The sequence below is a fragment of the Pongo pygmaeus genome, chromosome 20 (assembly GCF_028885625.2).
Source record: "Pongo pygmaeus isolate AG05252 chromosome 20, NHGRI_mPonPyg2-v2.0_pri, whole genome shotgun sequence".
NCBI lineage: Eukaryota > Metazoa > Chordata > Mammalia > Primates > Hominidae > Pongo > Pongo pygmaeus.
The window spans coordinates 11,690,444-11,706,748 of record NC_072393.2 but is presented as its reverse complement, the minus strand read 5'-3'; the positions used below and the strand labels follow the sequence as shown (position 1 = coordinate 11,706,748).

Sequence of the window (16,305 nt, the reverse complement as noted above, 5' to 3'; positions counted from 1 at the left end):
TTCTCTTTCGGGCACGTGGCTGTAGCTCTGTGCCTCAGTTTCCCCATCTGTAATAACACCAAATATTTCATGAGTCTTTGCTGTGTGCTAGACACCCTTATTCTTCTGCAACCCGATGAGAACAGAGCTTGTGTTGTCCCTGTTTTATGGACGGGGACCCTGAGGCACAGAGAGATGTTGGGGTTTGCTCGGCCCAAGCAGCAGAGACTCGAACCCAGGACCTGGAGTCCAAGCTCGTAGCCACTCCAAGGGGAGACAATGGAAGCCCCTTGTGGGCCCCCGGGTGGCCAGAGCAAGTTACCCACCCCCTCAAGTGCTGCGAGAATGTTGGCTGTGGTAGCTACTGTTGCCTTTGTTAGGAGTTATCCTTTCCCCAGGGATCCCAGCGCCTGGGCCCAGAGGGGACCCGCCAGCCAGGAGGGGGAGGATGGATGAGGAGGCCAGTGCAGGCTGGACAGCGGTGGGGCAGGCGAGAGGCGGTGCCTGAGTGACCACGGTTCCGTGCCAGGCAGTGTCTAGCTGGGCGGGCGGGGAGCAGGCAGGCGGGGGCAGGGCTCTGCTGCAGGCCTGTTGGGTGGGGGTGGGGAGGGCAGGCTGACGGTGTCACAGCAGGGGGGCATGACTGGAAGCCACCTCTGACCCCCACCTCTGCCTCCACAGGCTGGACAATTTGCTCAACATGGCCTACGGCGTCAAGAGGTAACAGTGCCCCCGCCCTACTGTCCCCACCCCTCACCATCCATGCCCCTGATGCACCCCTCCCCAGCTCACCCCCAGGGCTGCAGGCTTAGTCTTTTTTGCCTGGGTCTTGGAGTAGCATGGCCATTGAGAGATGTGACATCAAAGCCAGATGTGGTGATTCTCGCCTGTGCTCCCAGTGTTTCGGGAGGCTGAGGGGCAAGGAGCACTTGAGGCCTGGAGTTCGAGATCAGCCTGGGCAACATAGTGAGAGCCTTCTCTACAATTTTTTTTTAAGGATTAGCCTGATATGGTGGTGCATGCCTGCAGTTCAGGCTACTCAGGAGGCCGAGGTGGGAGGATCACTTGAGCCCAGGAGTTGGAGGCTGCCGTGAACTATGATGGTGCCACTGCACTCCAGCCTGGGTGACAGAGCGAGACCTTATCTCCAAAAATTAAAAATTGTGGCTGGGCACGGTGGTTCATGCCTGTAATCCCAGCTATTCAGGAGGCTGAAGCAGGAGAATCGCTTGAACATGGAAGGAGGAGGTTGCAGTGAGCCGAAATCTTGCCACTGCACTCCAGCCTGGGCAACAAGAGCGAAAATCCATCTCAAAAAAAAAAAATTAAAAAATGTAAAAGAAGATCTGTTTCAGTCTAGTGGGGGAGGAGACAGAGAAATGAATGGTGATGAGGGCTGTGAAGTAGAAGGGGTAACAGGGGCCGGGCGTGGTGGCTCATGCCTGTAATCCCAGCACTTTGGGAAGCCGAGGCGGGCGGATCACAAGGTCAGGAGTTCAAGACCAGCCTGGCCAAGATGGTGAAACCCCGTCTCTACTAAAAATACAAAAATTTAGCTGGGCGTGGTGGCAGGCACCTGTAATCCCAGCTACTCGGGAGGCTGAGGCAGAGAACTGCTTGAAGCCGGGAGGGGGAGGTTGCAGTGAGCCGAGATCGTGCCATTGCACACCAGCCTGGGCAACAGAGCAAGACTCCGTCTCAAAAAAAAAAGAAGGGGTGACAGAGACCCAGCAGCAGAGACCCCCCAGTCCCATCTGAGGCAACATCCACACAAAAGCAGAGTGGAAAGGGAGTTCCTAGCAGTGGGAACAGTCTGTGCAAAGAGGGCCAGAAGGAGCGAGTAGTTTGTTCCTCGTGCTCAGGATTGAATGGTTCAGGCCCTTGGGTCCTCCCCTCCCAGCTGAGGGGTTTAATCCAAGGGCGGGACTGCCAGTGAGGAATGTGAGTGGAGCCAATTCTGTCCTTTCATTAATTCATTCAACAGACACCTCCCAAGTGCTTACTAGGTGTTGTTCAGGGGCTGGAACAAACTCTTGCAGGGAAGATGAAGTTGATGACAATAAATATATGATTTGAAAAGGAAAGCCGGGTGCAGCGGCTCACACCTGTAATCTCAGCACTTTGGAACTCCAAGGTGGTAGGATTGCTTGAGGCCAGGAGTTCGAGACCAGCCTGGCTAACGCAGCGAGACCCCACCTCTACAAAAAATTTTAAAAATTAGCGGGGCATGGCTGGGTGCGGTGGCTCATGCCTGTAATCCCAGCACTTTGGGAGGTCGAGGAGGGCGGATCACCTGAGGTCAGGAGTTCGAGACCAGCCTGATCAACATGGAGAAACCCCATCTCTACTAAAAATACAAAATTAGCTGGTCGTGGTGGCAGGTGCTACTCGGGAGGCTGAGGCAGGACAATCGCTTGAACCTAGGAGGCAGAGGTTGCAGTGAGCTGAGGTCATTCCACTGCACTCCAGCCTGGGTGACAAAGCAAGACTCCATCTCAGAAAAAAAAAAAAAAAAAAAAAAAAAAATTAGTGGGGCATGGTGGTGCACCTGTAGTCCCAGCTACTCGGGAGGCCAAGGCAGGAGGAGTGCTTGAGCCTGAGAGTTCGAGACCAGCCTAAGCAACATAGTGAGACTGTGTCTCTACAAATCATAAAAAAAATTAGCTGGGTGTGAGGGCGCTTGCCTATAGTCCCAGCTACTCAGGAGGCTGAGGCGGGAGGATTGCTTGAGCCCAGGAGGTCAAAGCTGCAGTGAGCCATGATTGCACCACTGCACTCCAGCCTGGGTGACAGAGCGAGACCATGTCTCTAAAAGAAAAAAAAAAATTGCATTGCAGGGGTCACACCATTCCAAGGTCATGCGTGGCACAGTCAGGGGTCATAAAGGTGTGAAGGGTCACAACGGGGTCGGAAGCATGCGGGGGGTCAGGGCAGAGCCCGCGTGACCCCCAAAGTAGTCCCCTGTCGCTCATCGCCAGGTTCTCGCCGATCGCCATCGACGGTATGAGCGGCCTGGCGGGCGTGGGCCTGTCGGGGGGCGCGGCGGGCGCCGGCTGGTGCATCTTCGTGTACAACCTGTCACCGGAGGCGGACGAGAGCGTGCTGTGGCAGCTGTTCGGGCCTTTTGGGGCAGTCACCAACGTCAAGGTCATCCGTGATTTCACCACCAACAAGTGCAAGGGTTTCGGCTTCGTGACCATGACCAACTATGACGAGGCGGCCATGGCCATCGCCAGCCTGAACGGCTATCGCCTGGGCGAGCGCGTGCTGCAGGTCTCCTTCAAGACCAGCAAACAGCACAAGGCGTGAGCCCACCCCGCCTGCCCTCCCACCCCCTCCCCGGGCAGCAGAGAGAGAGAGAAAGAGAAAGAGAGAGAGAGAGAGAGAGAGAGAGAAGGGGCCCAAGAGAGACAGCACAGGCAGCCCCACGGACGACGCGAGGGCCCCACGTCCCTGCGGAAGCCACAGGGTGAGCACTCCGGGGTGGGAGGGTCTGCAGGGAATGGGGGGGTGCCCGGGGATCCCCCGCCCCATCCTCCTGCCCCCACCCCAGGCTGGGCTGTTCACTCTCTCGTCTTGGTTTGGTTCATGGTGAAGGTTTTTGTTTCTTTTTTCAGCTAAAAAGAATGCAGAGATGTGCCCCCACCCCCACCCTCAACCACCCCCGATGGGATGGCTTGGGGGGCTCCAGGGGGTGCCCTCCCAGACCCCCTTGCCCAGGCCTCCCCAGCACCTAGATGGGGCCTGGGGTAGGAGGAACAGGTTTAAAAATCCCCAAAAAAGCGAACAGTGAGGAGGGGTGTGGGCACCCCCGGCTCAGTGCCCCCTGGTGGAATGCGGGGAGCAGGCAGTGGGGCTGGAAGCAGAAACAAAATGAAAAAAAAAGGGGGGGTGGGAGGGGAAGAAAAACTCTATTTTTGTAAAAAGGGAAAAAGACCTCGTGGAGAATTTTTACTGGGGATTCTTGAACTTGAAAAAAAAAACACAAAAAAAGACAAAAAAAAAAAAGAAAATATTTTGGCAGGTTATGTTTACCAACTGGGGCGGGGGTGGGGGGGCCCAGGGAGCAGGGCTTAGGGGCTGGCAGCCCACGGGGCCACACAGAGAAACAACCACGCAGACACTCACACCACGGGGACACACGGACAGACGCAGATGGACACAGCGACATGCCCCAGACACGTTAAGGGACTGGTTGGCCAAACTGAGACACGTGGACAGGGATAGACAGAAAGAGACAGAAGTTGGGGCTACGTCCATGTGGACACAGACCACAGATGTGGGCACACAAATCCATCCACCTGGCCACGTGCACACGTGAATGTAGCGATAGATATTTGGACATCAAATTTGGACACCAGGTAACAGAGAAACACAAACACCACCCAGGAACACGCAGACATATGCCCATAGCATTCCACAGGCCCAGGCAGGAGGTCCCACCCCAGACCCCGCCCCAGATGCTCCCTCACCCTCTTGGCCCCCTCGCCCTGGCCCCCAGGTTCTCTGCAGAGATCTCTCCTGGACCCCCAGTGGTCTCCTTGGCGCCCACGAACACAGGCGTGCACACGCAGCGCACATGCATTGAGACACACGATACCTCGTTCCACCTTGGCATCACGGTGGGCTGGAGGCAGCCCCCCCCCACAACACTTGAGGCCAAAGGACACCCCTGTCCCCGGGGCTCAGCCTCCCCCTGGGCCAAGGACTTGGCCCACGCAGCTGAGGGAGAGGCCCAGCCCTGAGCCTCCCCCACCAGGACTGGGCCTCCCCAGCAGCAAGACCCCGGCACTCCCCGCCAGGCCCAGGGTGGGGTGGATGGGCCCAAGGGCCCGGCCCCACACTCCTTTCCTGTCCACTTGTCACCTACCTACCCCCTTTCGGTTTGTTGGGTTTTTCGTCTTTCCAGATTGCAGTGGACACAGCCCCCGATCTTGAGCCCTGGCCCCCGGCTTCTGTCTGGACATTGCATCGCCCTAGTTTTCTTTCTTTAAAAAAAAAAAAATTCCAACAGAAGCCACAGGCCGGAGCCCCTGGGAGCCCTCGCACCGCTCCCCACCCCACTCAGCGGCCCCATCGGAACTGAGAATTGCAAAACCCCGACTTTAGCTATAGTTAAGTTGCCTTCCCCCGGTGTCCCCACGTTTGGTGTCTGGCTATGGCGCCCCCATCTGACTGTCCAGCTCTCTCTCCCCCACCCCTCCCGGTGTTGTTATTAAACGTCTGTGGAGCTTCTGCTGCAAGGAACAAAAAAGAAAAAAAATCAAAAAAGCGACAAAAAAACACAAACAGAAGAGGAAAAAAAAAGCAACAAAAAGAGAAAACACACAGAAGAGATTTAAAAAAAAAAAAGAAAAAAAAAAAAAAGACATAAACTGGCACCAGTTAACTTTCTTGTACTTTTTTGCTGAATTTAGCTTCTTGTAGTTTTAACTTATTGCTATGTTAACTATTTATTCTCCTCGTTGCCCTGTAAGGACATCCGTGTATATTTCTGTTACTTCATCCGGTTTGCAAGTTAAAGGAACGACAATGTTCTCTTTGTTTCTTTAAGTTTTGCCGAGACATGGTTATGCCTAATTTATTTATAAAAGGGGAAGTGGAATCATTAAAGTAATAATAATTATTAATAACAGTAATGGTAGCCGAGTGGCACGCGGGGGCATGTGCTCTGCGGGGCAGTCCCCACGGCCAGCGACGTCCAGGTCATCAATGGGATTCTTTTTGCTCTTGTCTTGAGAATTTTTTCAGTCCTATTTAGCTGGTGAAATCCCTAGCTTGTTCTTGATACACGAACCTATTTATTCTTGTGGTTTTAAGTCCTCCCGACCTCTCTCCTCTCGCCTGCAGCAGGGCAGGGACCCCTCTCCCCTGCTGTCTCTTGGGGCTCTCTCCCCTCCGTCCTCTGCATTCGGGAACACGCACGTCCGCGTGGGAAGCTTGCAGCAGGGCGTCCGAGCAATAAGGGCTGGGTTTGTCCCCCACCCTGGGGGGGGCCAGGCTCCAGAGAGGGGGCACCTCCCCACACTCCCCCCACCGAGGCCTAGGCCCCTGCCGCCCCCAAGACTGGGAGGGGACTTCTTTTTCTAAAACACAAAACTCAGCCCAGCCAGGCCCCCTCCCTGGAGGCCAGCCCCTCCCCGCAGGGGGCCAGGCTAGGGCTCCCAGGGGAGGGGGACTCGGGTCTTCCACGTCCCTGGGGGGCAGGGGCCAGGCCAGGGGGGAGGGGGCTCAGCCCCTCCACCCCTCCCTTCATCCTGTTATTTATTCGGAAGGTTTCAAATCACGACAGAGTCCATGTTGGAGGTGATAAAAAACTGTAAAAAAAAAAAAAAAAAAAAAAAAAAGACAAAACAAAAGACAAAAAAAAAAAAAAAACCCAACAAGAACACTTCGCGTTGCGTTTAGACTATTTATTACCGGGATCACAGGCCTGGCCGCGGTAACAGACTTTTACATGGAATTGTTTAATTATTTGTACTTTTCATGCCAGAAAATAAAAGTTCAGAATCTTAAGGCCTTGGGTCATCTCTGCACAGCTGCGCGGGGAGCATGCAGGAGCATCCTGTGTAGCAGCGCCCAGGCCCCTGTCCTTCTCTGGGCCTGGGTCTGTCTGCAGCAGGGGCTTTGGCCCCGGGAGGGAACCCTTGGCCTCACACAGAGCACAGATGAGACCCAGGGAGGGTGGGACACGGGCCCGGATGGATGCTCAGACGGAAGTGGTCCAGGGTTCATCCATCTGGTATCTTCAGGAGTGATCCCCAGATGGTGGGGGAGGCCCAGGCAGGATCTGCAGACAGCCGCGTCTCCTGCACGCAACCCCTGCCCACACCCCGGTCCACTTCCCAGCAAAGCGAGGCAGACACAGGCAAGTGTGGGTGGGAGATCACATTTATTGTATTGAGGTCACAGGTCAAGTCATTCACTAGTCCCCACTAGGAGGGGTGGCAGGGACAGGGCTGGGGGTGGTGGGCCCAGGGAGGGCAAGCTCCTTTACCCATCTTTGGAGGCTGTTGGGGCCTGGGAATGTGGACCAGCCCCGCCTGGGCCCCAGAGCAGGGCACGAAGCCCCACAAAGGTCCTGCCGCCCCAGAGGAGGGCAACAGAGCCATAGGCAGGCCCGGACAGAGGGGCAGGTGGACGGCACTGCAGGGGCTGGCTTCATGCCTTCTTGAGGTTCTGGGGCAAGAGAAAGACCAGATTAGAAAGCTGGGGACAGCTGGACATGGTGATGTTTGCCTGTAGTCCCGGCTGCTTGGGAGGCTGAGGTGGGAGGATCATTTGAGGCCAGGAGTTGACCAGCCTGGAGACCTTGTCTATTTTCTCTTTTTTTTTTTTTGAGAGTCTCGCTCTGTAGCCCAGGCTGGAGAGTGCAGTAGCATGATCTTGGCTCACTCCAACCTCCACCTCCCGGGTTCAAGTGATTCTTGTGCTTCAGCCTCTCGAGCAGCTGGAACTACAGGCACCTACCACCACACTCAGCTAATTTTTTTGTATTTTTAGTAGAGATGGGGTTTCACCATGTTGGTCAGGCTGGTCTCAACCTCCTGACCTCAAGTGATCCGCCTGCCTCAGCCTCCCAAAGTGCTGGGATTACAGATGTGAGCCACCACGCCTGGCCTATTTATTTTCAAAAGTAAAAAAATCTTTTTTTAAAAAGCAGGGGATGGCCAGACACAGTAGCTCATGCCTGTAATCCCAGCACTTTGGGAGGCTAAGGAGGGCGGATCACGAGGTCAGGAGACCAAGACCAACCTGGTTAACACGGTGAAACCCCATCTCTACTAAAAATACAAAAAAATTAGCCAGGCATGGTGGCAGCGCCTGTAGTCCCAATTACTCAGGAGGCTGAGGCAGGAGAATTGCTTGCACCCCCAGGAGGTGGAAGTTGCAGTGAGCCGAGATCGCGCCATTGCATTCCACATTCCAGCCTCGGCAACAAGAGTGAAACTCCATCCAAAAAAAAAAAAAGGCAGGAGATGGCCGGGTGTGGTGGCTCATGCCTGTAATCCCAGCACTTTGGGAGGCTGAGGCAGGTGGATCATCTGAGGTCAGGAGTTCGAGACCATCCAGGCCAACATGGTGAAACCCCATCTCTACTAAAAATACAAAAATTAGCCAGGCGTGGTGGTGCACACCTGTAATCCCAGCTACTTGGGAGGCTGAGGCAGGAGAATTGTTCGAACCCGGGAGGTGGAGGTTGCAGTCAGCTGAGGTCGCATCACTGCACTCCAGCCTGGGCCAAAGAGTGAGACTCCACCTCAAAAAAAAAAAAAAAAAAAAAGCAGGGAACACAGGGACACAGGTTGATAGATTGGCCATGTGGGTCCATCTTCCTCAGAGCCCGCCGCCTCTCCTTGCTGGGGCGGGCCGAGACTCCACCTCCCCGCCCACCTCTGCACCCATCCAGCTAGAGCTCGTCATGGTCGTCTTCGGTGGGTGCTTCAGGCGGCGGTGGCTCCGCGCAGGCGGCCGGCGTCATCAGCTCCATGAGGTACTCGCAGCGACTGGGCTCTGTGGTGCTGGTCACCATGGTGTCTTTCCCGCACAGGAGGCGCACCTGGGGATGGGCAGACGGGTGCTCGAGAGGGTTCGGCTGGGCCAGGCCTGGGTCTCCCCGCCCCGGCTCCCCCGCCTTGCAGGCACTCACGGTGGTGGAGCGGTTGGGGCCCTGCCAGCAGCCCGTGCCTTGCTCATACTTCATAGCACTGAACTTGTCGTGGTCGGGGCCAGCCCATGAGCCCCAGGTGCTGTGAGAGACACAGGGTGCTGAGAGCTGGGCCAGTGTCGGGGCACCAGGAGAAGGCAGAGGGAAGGGGCCAGCCCAAGCCACTCACCCGAGGCTGGTGGGAGAGCCCCCGAGTTTGGGTTTCTGCGAGACAAGCTTGAAGGGGCAGAGGCGGTAGACATATCTGTGGAGGACCAGGGCATATGGGCGGGGGGACGCAGGGATCCCAGCCTCCTCCCACAGCCCCTCTCTGCCTCCTCCAGTCCCCACACACAAGGCCCTCCAACTCCAATGACCAATCCTAAGCCTGGCCCCCGGCTCCTGCTCCCACTCAATATGGAGGGCAGCACTCTCGGGCCCCACCCCGCAGATGGTTCCCCAACCATCAGGAAACTGCCGGTGCCACTTCCGGGGCCACCCGCCTCCCGCCCTGCCAGTGGGGGCCCCTGCACTCCTGGGACGCACTCGTTGGTGGTGAGCTCGTAGCACTGGCTGTATAGGTAAGCAAACTCCCCGTTGGGGCCAAAGTCAAAAGAAATCTCTTGCTCCAGGTTCCTGGAAGGGGAGGCGGAGCGGTTAAGGGGCAGCTGGGGACGCCAGTGCCTGACCCAGGACGACAGACACAGGAGGGTCTGGCTGAGCAGTGGTGCCCAGGCTGTCCTCCCTGCCACCTCCCAGGGACCCTCCCTGCAGGGACCAGGCCCAGCCTGTGGTTGCCTCAGTGATTCCCCATCACCAGCTCCCCTGGGAGCCAGGGAGCGGGCACTGTGGGACAGGTGTCCCCGCTCCTCAACCCCCGCTACCTGATGGACTCCTCCATGTCCTTCAGCGACCGCTCGGCCTCCTCGAACTTGTTGCGGGCCTCCTGGGCAGCTGAGGGAGGGGCTGGAGGTCAGAGATGTCCTCACCCCCATCCAGGAGGATGGGGAACGGGGTTCCACGGATGTGGCTGTGTGCTCCCATACCCTCATTTTGCTCTGGCCAAGGACTTCACCCCGACAGCCCTGAGGGCCTCACCAGCTATAGAGCAGCCCCGACTTGCTGCCCAGGCTCCCAGCTCCGGAGCGAATGGGGCCAGGGCCCCTGGGGCCCGCCAGGAGTAACACAAACAAGCTGAGGCCTTTGGGGAGGCAGAACAGCCCCTTGGGGCTGGCGAGGGTGGGACTGGCTTACCCTAGACCCCCTTCCTGGACTCAAGATACTGGGGCTTGTGCTGGCCGAGTCAGAGCAGGGGCTAAGTTCAGGATCTTCCCCCGACCTGTGCCACCACGGCAGGAAACGCTGGGCCCACCAGAGGAGCCTGGCCCCCGCCCACCCTCACCATCGATGAAGGCCTGTGTCTGCTCGTCGTAGGGCGGCATTTTGTCTTCCTCGGCAGGGCTGGCCGGCTGCGGGGGTGACAGTGGCGGTGGGGCCTCCTGGGGAAGGGGCAGGGTCAGTGAGTAGCCCTTCCCCCACCCTCTCTGTCTCCACTTCTCCCCCAAACACGGACCTTGGGCTGCTCCCCCTGCACCTCGGAATCCTCCTCCTCCTCCTCTTCTTCAGCCTCCTCTTCTTCCTCCTCCTCCTCCTCCTCCTCTGTAGGCGGCGAGGGCACTGGTGGCTGCTCCTCCTTGGGCTCCGTCAAGTCAGGGGCAGAAGGTGCTGGAAGGTCGGTGGGCAGTGCCTGGCGGGCGAGCGGCGCGGTCGGTGCTGTGGACTCAGGGTCCACCCACACCCTCAGGCTCACACCACAGCCCAAGGGGCAGCCTCGGTGTCTCTGCCCCTCCTGCGGGGCCTGCAGGAAGGATCGACAGCTGGGGTGGGGGGTCTCGGTGGGGGGTGCTGGGGCCGCCCAGCTGGCCAGGGTGGCCGGGTGCCAGAACCGGAGGCAGCTCCTTTGTGAGGCGGGGTGGGGGCAGTGTGGGGGGAGGACCAAGTCCCCTCCCTTCTCCTCCACTGACCTCGGACCGGTACTTGTCCCTGATGGCAGCCCAGACGCGGTCGTAGAAAGAGGTGGCGTCTGTCTGTGTGTCCCCACTGAGGAGGGCCTGTGTGTGTTGAGGGTGGTGTCAAGATCTAGGCCGCCACGTGTCCCCCTCCTCGGCCACCCCAGGCACCCGGGCTGTGGTGCCAGGCACGGGAGGGCTGGGCCCTGGGCCCTGATGACCAGGCCAGGGCCACGCCAGTGAGGCACTGCGGCCAGGAGGGGGCAGCACAGGCCAGTGGGAGGCGAGGAGGAGGCCGGGGGCTGGAGTGGTTGGGGGCACTGAGACAGAGAGAGAGAGGCAGACGGACAAACAGACGTACAGATGGAGGAAGAGAGAGCCCAGGACCAGAGAGGGCCAGGCCTTCCAAGAGAGAAGCCGAGGCCCAAGCTGCAGATGGACAGGGACAAACCCAGGAGTGGGCAGAGAAGGGAGGCTGGAAGCCGGGGGCCACGGGGAAGGAGGGGGACAGGCAAGGAGACAGACGGGGGAGGAGGGTGTGGGGAGGAGGGGAATAGGGCAGGACAGGGATGGGGGAGGAAGGGGATTGGGTGCTCAAACAGTGGAGAGAGTGGGGACAGGTGCGGGGAAACAGGCTCCAGCCCGACCTGGCTCCATCCCGGGTCCTGCCAGGCGGGAAGTGGCCCTGAGTGGCTGCCAACCCAGCTCACCCAGAGGAGGCATCCCAGGCCAGCAGGGAGCTTTCCTTGGTCCCCCTCCTGTGCCCTGAGGTCACCCTGGGGCAACGCTCCCTAGAAGTCCCCAGCCAAGGGGCAGCCGGGGGTACCTGAGCTTCCGCTTCTGACAACGCCCCATCCCCATCTGTGTCCAGCTCCGGGTGAGTCTGCAGTTCCGTCACCGAGACCCTGCAGGGGCGTGGCAGAAGCAGACTGGAGGGGTGAGGCCCCAATGGCTCTCAGCTGGGGGCACCACGTGGCCCACCTGTTCTTCCCTGCAGGGCCCCACCCTGGAACTTGCTTCAGGACCTCAAGGTGTAGGGGCCTCCCCACCCTCCTGCCCCCTCCTCAGGACTCCATGATCCCAAAGGAGCTCAAAGTAAGGGGTGGGACTGGGAGATACCTGGACCCCCAAATGCCCGATGACCTCTCTACCAACTCACCCAGGTGGCACCTCCTTCCACCCCAGGACCCGGCACATTGAAGCTGCCATCTGCTTTGGTCCCCCACCCAGCAAAGCCCACAACCACCCTTGCACATTCTGCCCATTTGGTACCTCTGAAGCCCCCTGCTCCTTGGCAACCGACATCTCCTAGGCTCCCTGTGTGCCCCTCGGCTCCCAAAAGTCCACCCTCCACCAGGTAACCTAGCAAGCTCAGAGGCACAGCCAGGATTCGAACCCAGGTCTGGCTTTCCCCAGAGAGTAGAGTGGGACTGGGAAAAGCAATCCGATCACTAGATGCCTAGACACACTCCCTGAGGCTGAGGGTCTGTGCCCAGCTCCTGGGGAGAGGGTGGTCCCCCTATCTCCTTACCCAGGGCATCCTGGACCTGGCCATCCATGAGTAAGAGGCAGGGCCACACGGGGCTTGGGATCAGCCTGGACCCCACGCCGGGGGATCCCAAGGAGGCTCTGGCTGGTTTCTAGAGGCGAGGGTGGCGGGGAGGGAAACCCAGGCCCACGGAAGGGTGGCCAGCTCCAACTTGGGGATACTCACGTCCCGTCCATGTCGTCATCCAGCTCCTTGAAGGCATCAGCCGCCAGCTCCTGCTCCCGTTGGGCCTTGGCAGCAGCCAGCTGCTCTGTAAGGAAGCCACCTCTGTCACCCCCTGCCCACCCACCGGCTCCCACCAACCCCCGCACCCCACAGGGTCGTTTGCCACCAAGCGCCTACTATGTGCCTGGCCCCATGCTGGACCCTGAGGGCACGACTGTGGAGGAGACAAAGGTCCCTGCCCTTACCGGAGGAGGACAGACAAGGAGCAAGGTGAATGCTTGAAGCCTGGTTGTGTTCAGGGAGACTGGGACAGGGTGGGGAGTGCAGAGGCAGGAGGGCCACCCATGGGGCTGCAGCAGGGAGGTGGGAACCCAGGTGGCAGAGAGTGGCCCTGTCAGGCCACTCTTGGGACAGAGGTGGGGACGAGGGCGGAAGCCAGGTGATAACAAGGGCTGGCCCAGGCTCGGGGCCGAGGAAGAAGCACGGAGCAGAGGCAGATTCTGGGGAGACGCAGATGGGGTGCGCAGACGGTCAGAGGTGGGAGGTGGGGTTGGGGAGAGGAGAGCAACCACTGAGACTTTAGGTTTAGGACCTGGCAGAGGCGTGTCAGGGGCAGGGCTGGCAGGAATGAGATTTCATGGCCAAGGATGCTGGGAGATGGGGAGGATACAGGGAGGGAGACCAGTCCTGGGGGCGTCTTGGGGGTCCCCAGGGCTGGTCCCAGGAAGAGGGGCCACCCGGACAGAAGGGGACTGAGCCTCTGTCCCAAAAGTCCCTCCTTTGTCTGTCGCTACTCTGTCTAACCTAAGCAGAGGGGAAAGCAGCCACAACAGCGGCTCCAATGATTAACTTCCTACTGTATACCAGGATTCAGTTCCCACTGTATACCAAGCTCCAGCTTGGTCCTCTACAAACAATAAAAACAGCTGGTATTTCCTCTAGAGAGTCTTGGGTCACCCCAGGAGATCCCGCATGTCCCAGCAGACCCAGCTGACACTGTTCTGAGTCTCACAGATAAGGGCCTGAGGGGTCCCTGACCTTTCTGTGGGTGAAGGGACCTGCCCATAATCACCCAGCCAGTGAGAGGTGTAGCCTAGGGCCCAATCCAGGCCATCTGCCCTTGGAGCCCTGGCTCAGCCCCCGCCAACCCTTTGGGAATCTGGGTCAAAACATGGCGCTTCCCTCTGATTCCACAGCTCCACACTGAGAACACGTCCTGAGGAAAATCAGGCCTCAGCTTGCCCAGACCCAAGTGAAAGGAAGCCTGCAGCATGACAAAGACTCAGGGGCAGACAGAGCCAGACAGTGAATTCCCTTTCTACATGCAATGCGGCCTTGCCAAAAAACACCAGGCTCTAGCACCAAAAACAAATAAACAAGGGAAATAATATCTTCAGTTGCAGACAGAGCTGGGAGCCGTGGCTCATGCCTGTAATCCCAACACTTTGGGAGGCCAAAGCAGGCCACCTGAGGCCAGGAGTTCAAGACCAGCCTGGCCAACATGGTGAAACCCCGCCTCTACTAAAAATACAAAAATTAGCTGGCTGTGGTGGCAGGTGCCTGTAATCCCGGCTACTCAGGACGCCTAAGCAGGAGAATCACTTGAACCCGGGAGGTAGAGGTTGCAGTGAGCAGAGATCCGGCCATTGGCACTCCAGCCTAGGCGACAGAGGGAGACTCCATCTCAAAAATAAACAAATTTAAAAAAATCTTCAGTTGCAGACAAAGGGCCAAACCCCAAATAGAAAAAGCCCTTTATTATTATTTTTTTTTAGATGAAGTCTTGCTCTGTCACCCAGGCTGGAGTGCAGCGGCGAGATCTCAGCTCACTGCAACCTCTGTCTCCCGGGTTCCAGCGATTCTCCTGCCTCAGCCTCCCGAGTAGCTGGGACCACAGGCAGACACCACCACGCCAGGCTAATTTTTGTTTTGTTTTGTTTTTTGTGACGGAGTCTCACTCTGTCGCCAGGCTGGAATATAGGGGTGCAATCTCGGCTCACTGAAAACCTCCAACTTCCTGGTTCAAGCAATTCTCCTGCCTCAGCCTCCCGAGTAGCTGGGATTACAGGCACGCACCACCATGTCCAGCTGATTTTTCTATTTTTAGTAGAGACGGGTTTCACCATGTTGGCTAAGATGGTCTCAATCTCCTGACCTCGTGATCTGCCTGCCTCAGCCTCCCAAAGTGCTGGGATTACAGGCGTGAGCCACTGTGCCTGGCCGTATTTTTTTCTTTTAGTAGAGACGGGGTTTCACCATGTTGGCCAGGGTGGTCTCGAACTCCTGACCTCAGGTGATCTGCCCGTCTCGGCCTCCCAAACTGCTGGGATTACAGGCGTGAACCACCATGCCCGGCCACGAAAAAGCTCTTACAATTAGTGAAGACAAATACCAAACACCTGATAGGAAAAATGGTCACTGGATTAAGTAAGTCCTGCTAAAGTCATATAACAAAATCTACATTGATGTTAAAAGGAAGTAGGCAGCTGGGCGAGGTGGCTCATGCCTGTAATCCCACCACTCTGGGGGGCCAAGGCAGGTGGATCACTTGAGGTCAGGAGTTCGGGACCAGCCTGGCCAACGTTGTGAAACCCCGTCTCTACCAAAAATACAAAACAATTAGTTAAATGTGGTGGCAGGTGCCTGTAATCCCAGCTACTCAGGAGGCTGAGGCACAAGAATTGCTTGAACCTGGGAGGCAAAGGTTGCAGTGAGCTGAGATCACGCCACTGTACTCCAGTCCGGGTGGCAGAGGGAGACACTGTTTCAAAAAAAAAAATTATTTAACCAATTTTTAAAAAGGAGGCTCCTGACATATGCCACAATCCAAGCGAACCTCAAAGCACACAAGGTGATGGGCAGCATGATCAAAAACCTACTGAAACTGACAACAGATAATGAGCGGGAGACTCCTAGGCCCAGACCTGCTCCCACCCAGGACTGAAGGTGAGTCCTTGGCCACTTTCTGTCGTACCTTCCCACAGCTTCTGGTGCTGCTCTTTGGCCTCTCTCTCTGGCTTCTCGGCTTCCTCCTTCACTGTCCGCAGCATCTCCACCTGGTCTTCCAGAGACTTCTTCCCAGCCTGTAGCTCAATGAGCTTTTTCTGGGTGGGCAGAAGGCAAGAGACCAGCTCTCCTCTGTTCTGCCTCCTCCTCATTGACTACTACATCCCTGCCTCTACTCCACAGGGCAGCAGGGAGATGTTCCAAAACACACACCACGCTGGGTCTCTCTCCAGAGCTGGGGTTCCCTGTAGCCCTCTGCAGAGAAGCCCAAATGCCTCAATGTAGCCCGCAAGGGCCCACGTAATCAGGCCCCTGCCTGATTCTCCAGCCCCATTTGCCCCATCCCTATCTTACTAGGATCCAGTTGCCCTGACAACATTCAGACCCCCAAACGCTCTTCTGCCTCCGGTTCTTCAAACATGCTGTTCCTTCAGCCTGGAACACTCTACTTGGCTAACTCCAAATTATCCAACATATTTCATTTGAGATAGAGGCCGCCTCCTCCTCCAAGAAGCCTTCCTTGCCTCCTGCCCCCAACGCAGAGAGGGAGAGGAACTGGGCAAGAAGTCTCTACCCCAAATTTCCCTTTGTCCAGCAGCCCTGGCTGTCTGTCCCTCCCACTAGCAATGAATCCCTTGAGGCAAATCCAGGTCGGTTTGCAGCCTCCTGTCCAGTACACAGGCAAGGCAGGGAGAGACACACGCCTAGGGATCTCAAAGCACCCACCCTATGGAATTAATCCAGCTGCTACTGGCTGACGTTATCTTGTTAACATCAGAACTGGGGAGTCATCTGGTCATCAGCCCATCTTACAGGCAATGGCACCACAGACCCAGGGTACAGAGAAGCAACCCTCCCATCCCCAGGAGGCAGCGAGGCCCTTCCAGCCTGCTTTAGTCTGATGCCCGAGGCCCTGATAAACACCTAAGCCGACAGCCTCCCACTTGGGA

General features: G+C 57.5%; 2 protein-coding genes and 1 pseudogene across 13 annotated transcripts in view; 2 read left to right on the top strand and 1 right to left on the bottom strand.

Annotated features, from left to right (window-relative positions):
* Positions 1–6,495, top strand: part of ELAVL3 (ELAV like RNA binding protein 3) — a 30,339-nt gene extending 23,844 nt beyond the window's left edge. For 2 of the 3 annotated variants that reach the window (XM_054464013.2, XM_054464014.2), the window contains exons 6-7: positions 661–699; positions 2,937–6,495. In XM_054464013.2, coding sequence (XP_054319988.1) covers positions 661–699; positions 2,937–3,288 — 391 coding nt within the window. In that variant the 3' untranslated portion in view covers positions 3,289–6,495. The remainder of the gene's footprint in view (positions 1–660; positions 700–2,936) is intronic. The other variant, XM_054464015.2, reaches the window with a different exon arrangement.
* LOC129020115 (basic proline-rich protein-like) lies at positions 4,257–6,495 on the top strand (annotated as a pseudogene).
* Positions 6,496–6,852: 357 nt separating this feature from the next.
* Positions 6,853–16,305, bottom strand: part of PRKCSH (PRKCSH beta subunit of glucosidase II) — a 15,411-nt gene continuing 5,958 nt past the window's right edge. For 3 of the 10 annotated variants that reach the window (XM_054464007.2, XM_054464006.2, XM_054464008.2), the window contains exons 7-18: positions 15,324–15,453; positions 12,350–12,434; positions 11,462–11,540; positions 10,651–10,737; positions 10,200–10,373; positions 10,029–10,125; positions 9,511–9,580; positions 9,173–9,262; positions 8,817–8,891; positions 8,630–8,729; positions 8,374–8,539; positions 6,853–7,158 (exon numbers count right to left, since the gene is read on the bottom strand). In XM_054464007.2, the coding sequence (XP_054319982.1) occupies positions 8,390–8,539; positions 8,630–8,729; positions 8,817–8,891; positions 9,173–9,262; positions 9,511–9,580; positions 10,029–10,125; positions 10,200–10,373; positions 10,651–10,737; positions 11,462–11,540; positions 12,350–12,434; positions 15,324–15,453 (1,137 nt within the window). In that variant the 3' untranslated portion in view covers positions 6,853–7,158; positions 8,374–8,389. Of the gene's footprint in view, positions 8,540–8,629; positions 8,730–8,816; positions 8,892–9,172; positions 9,263–9,510; positions 9,581–10,028; positions 10,126–10,199; positions 10,374–10,650; positions 10,738–11,461; positions 11,541–12,349; positions 12,435–15,323; positions 15,454–16,305 lie in introns of all 10 variants that reach the window. The other 7 variants (XM_054464011.2, XM_054464010.2, XM_054464012.2 and 4 more) reach the window with 3 other exon arrangements.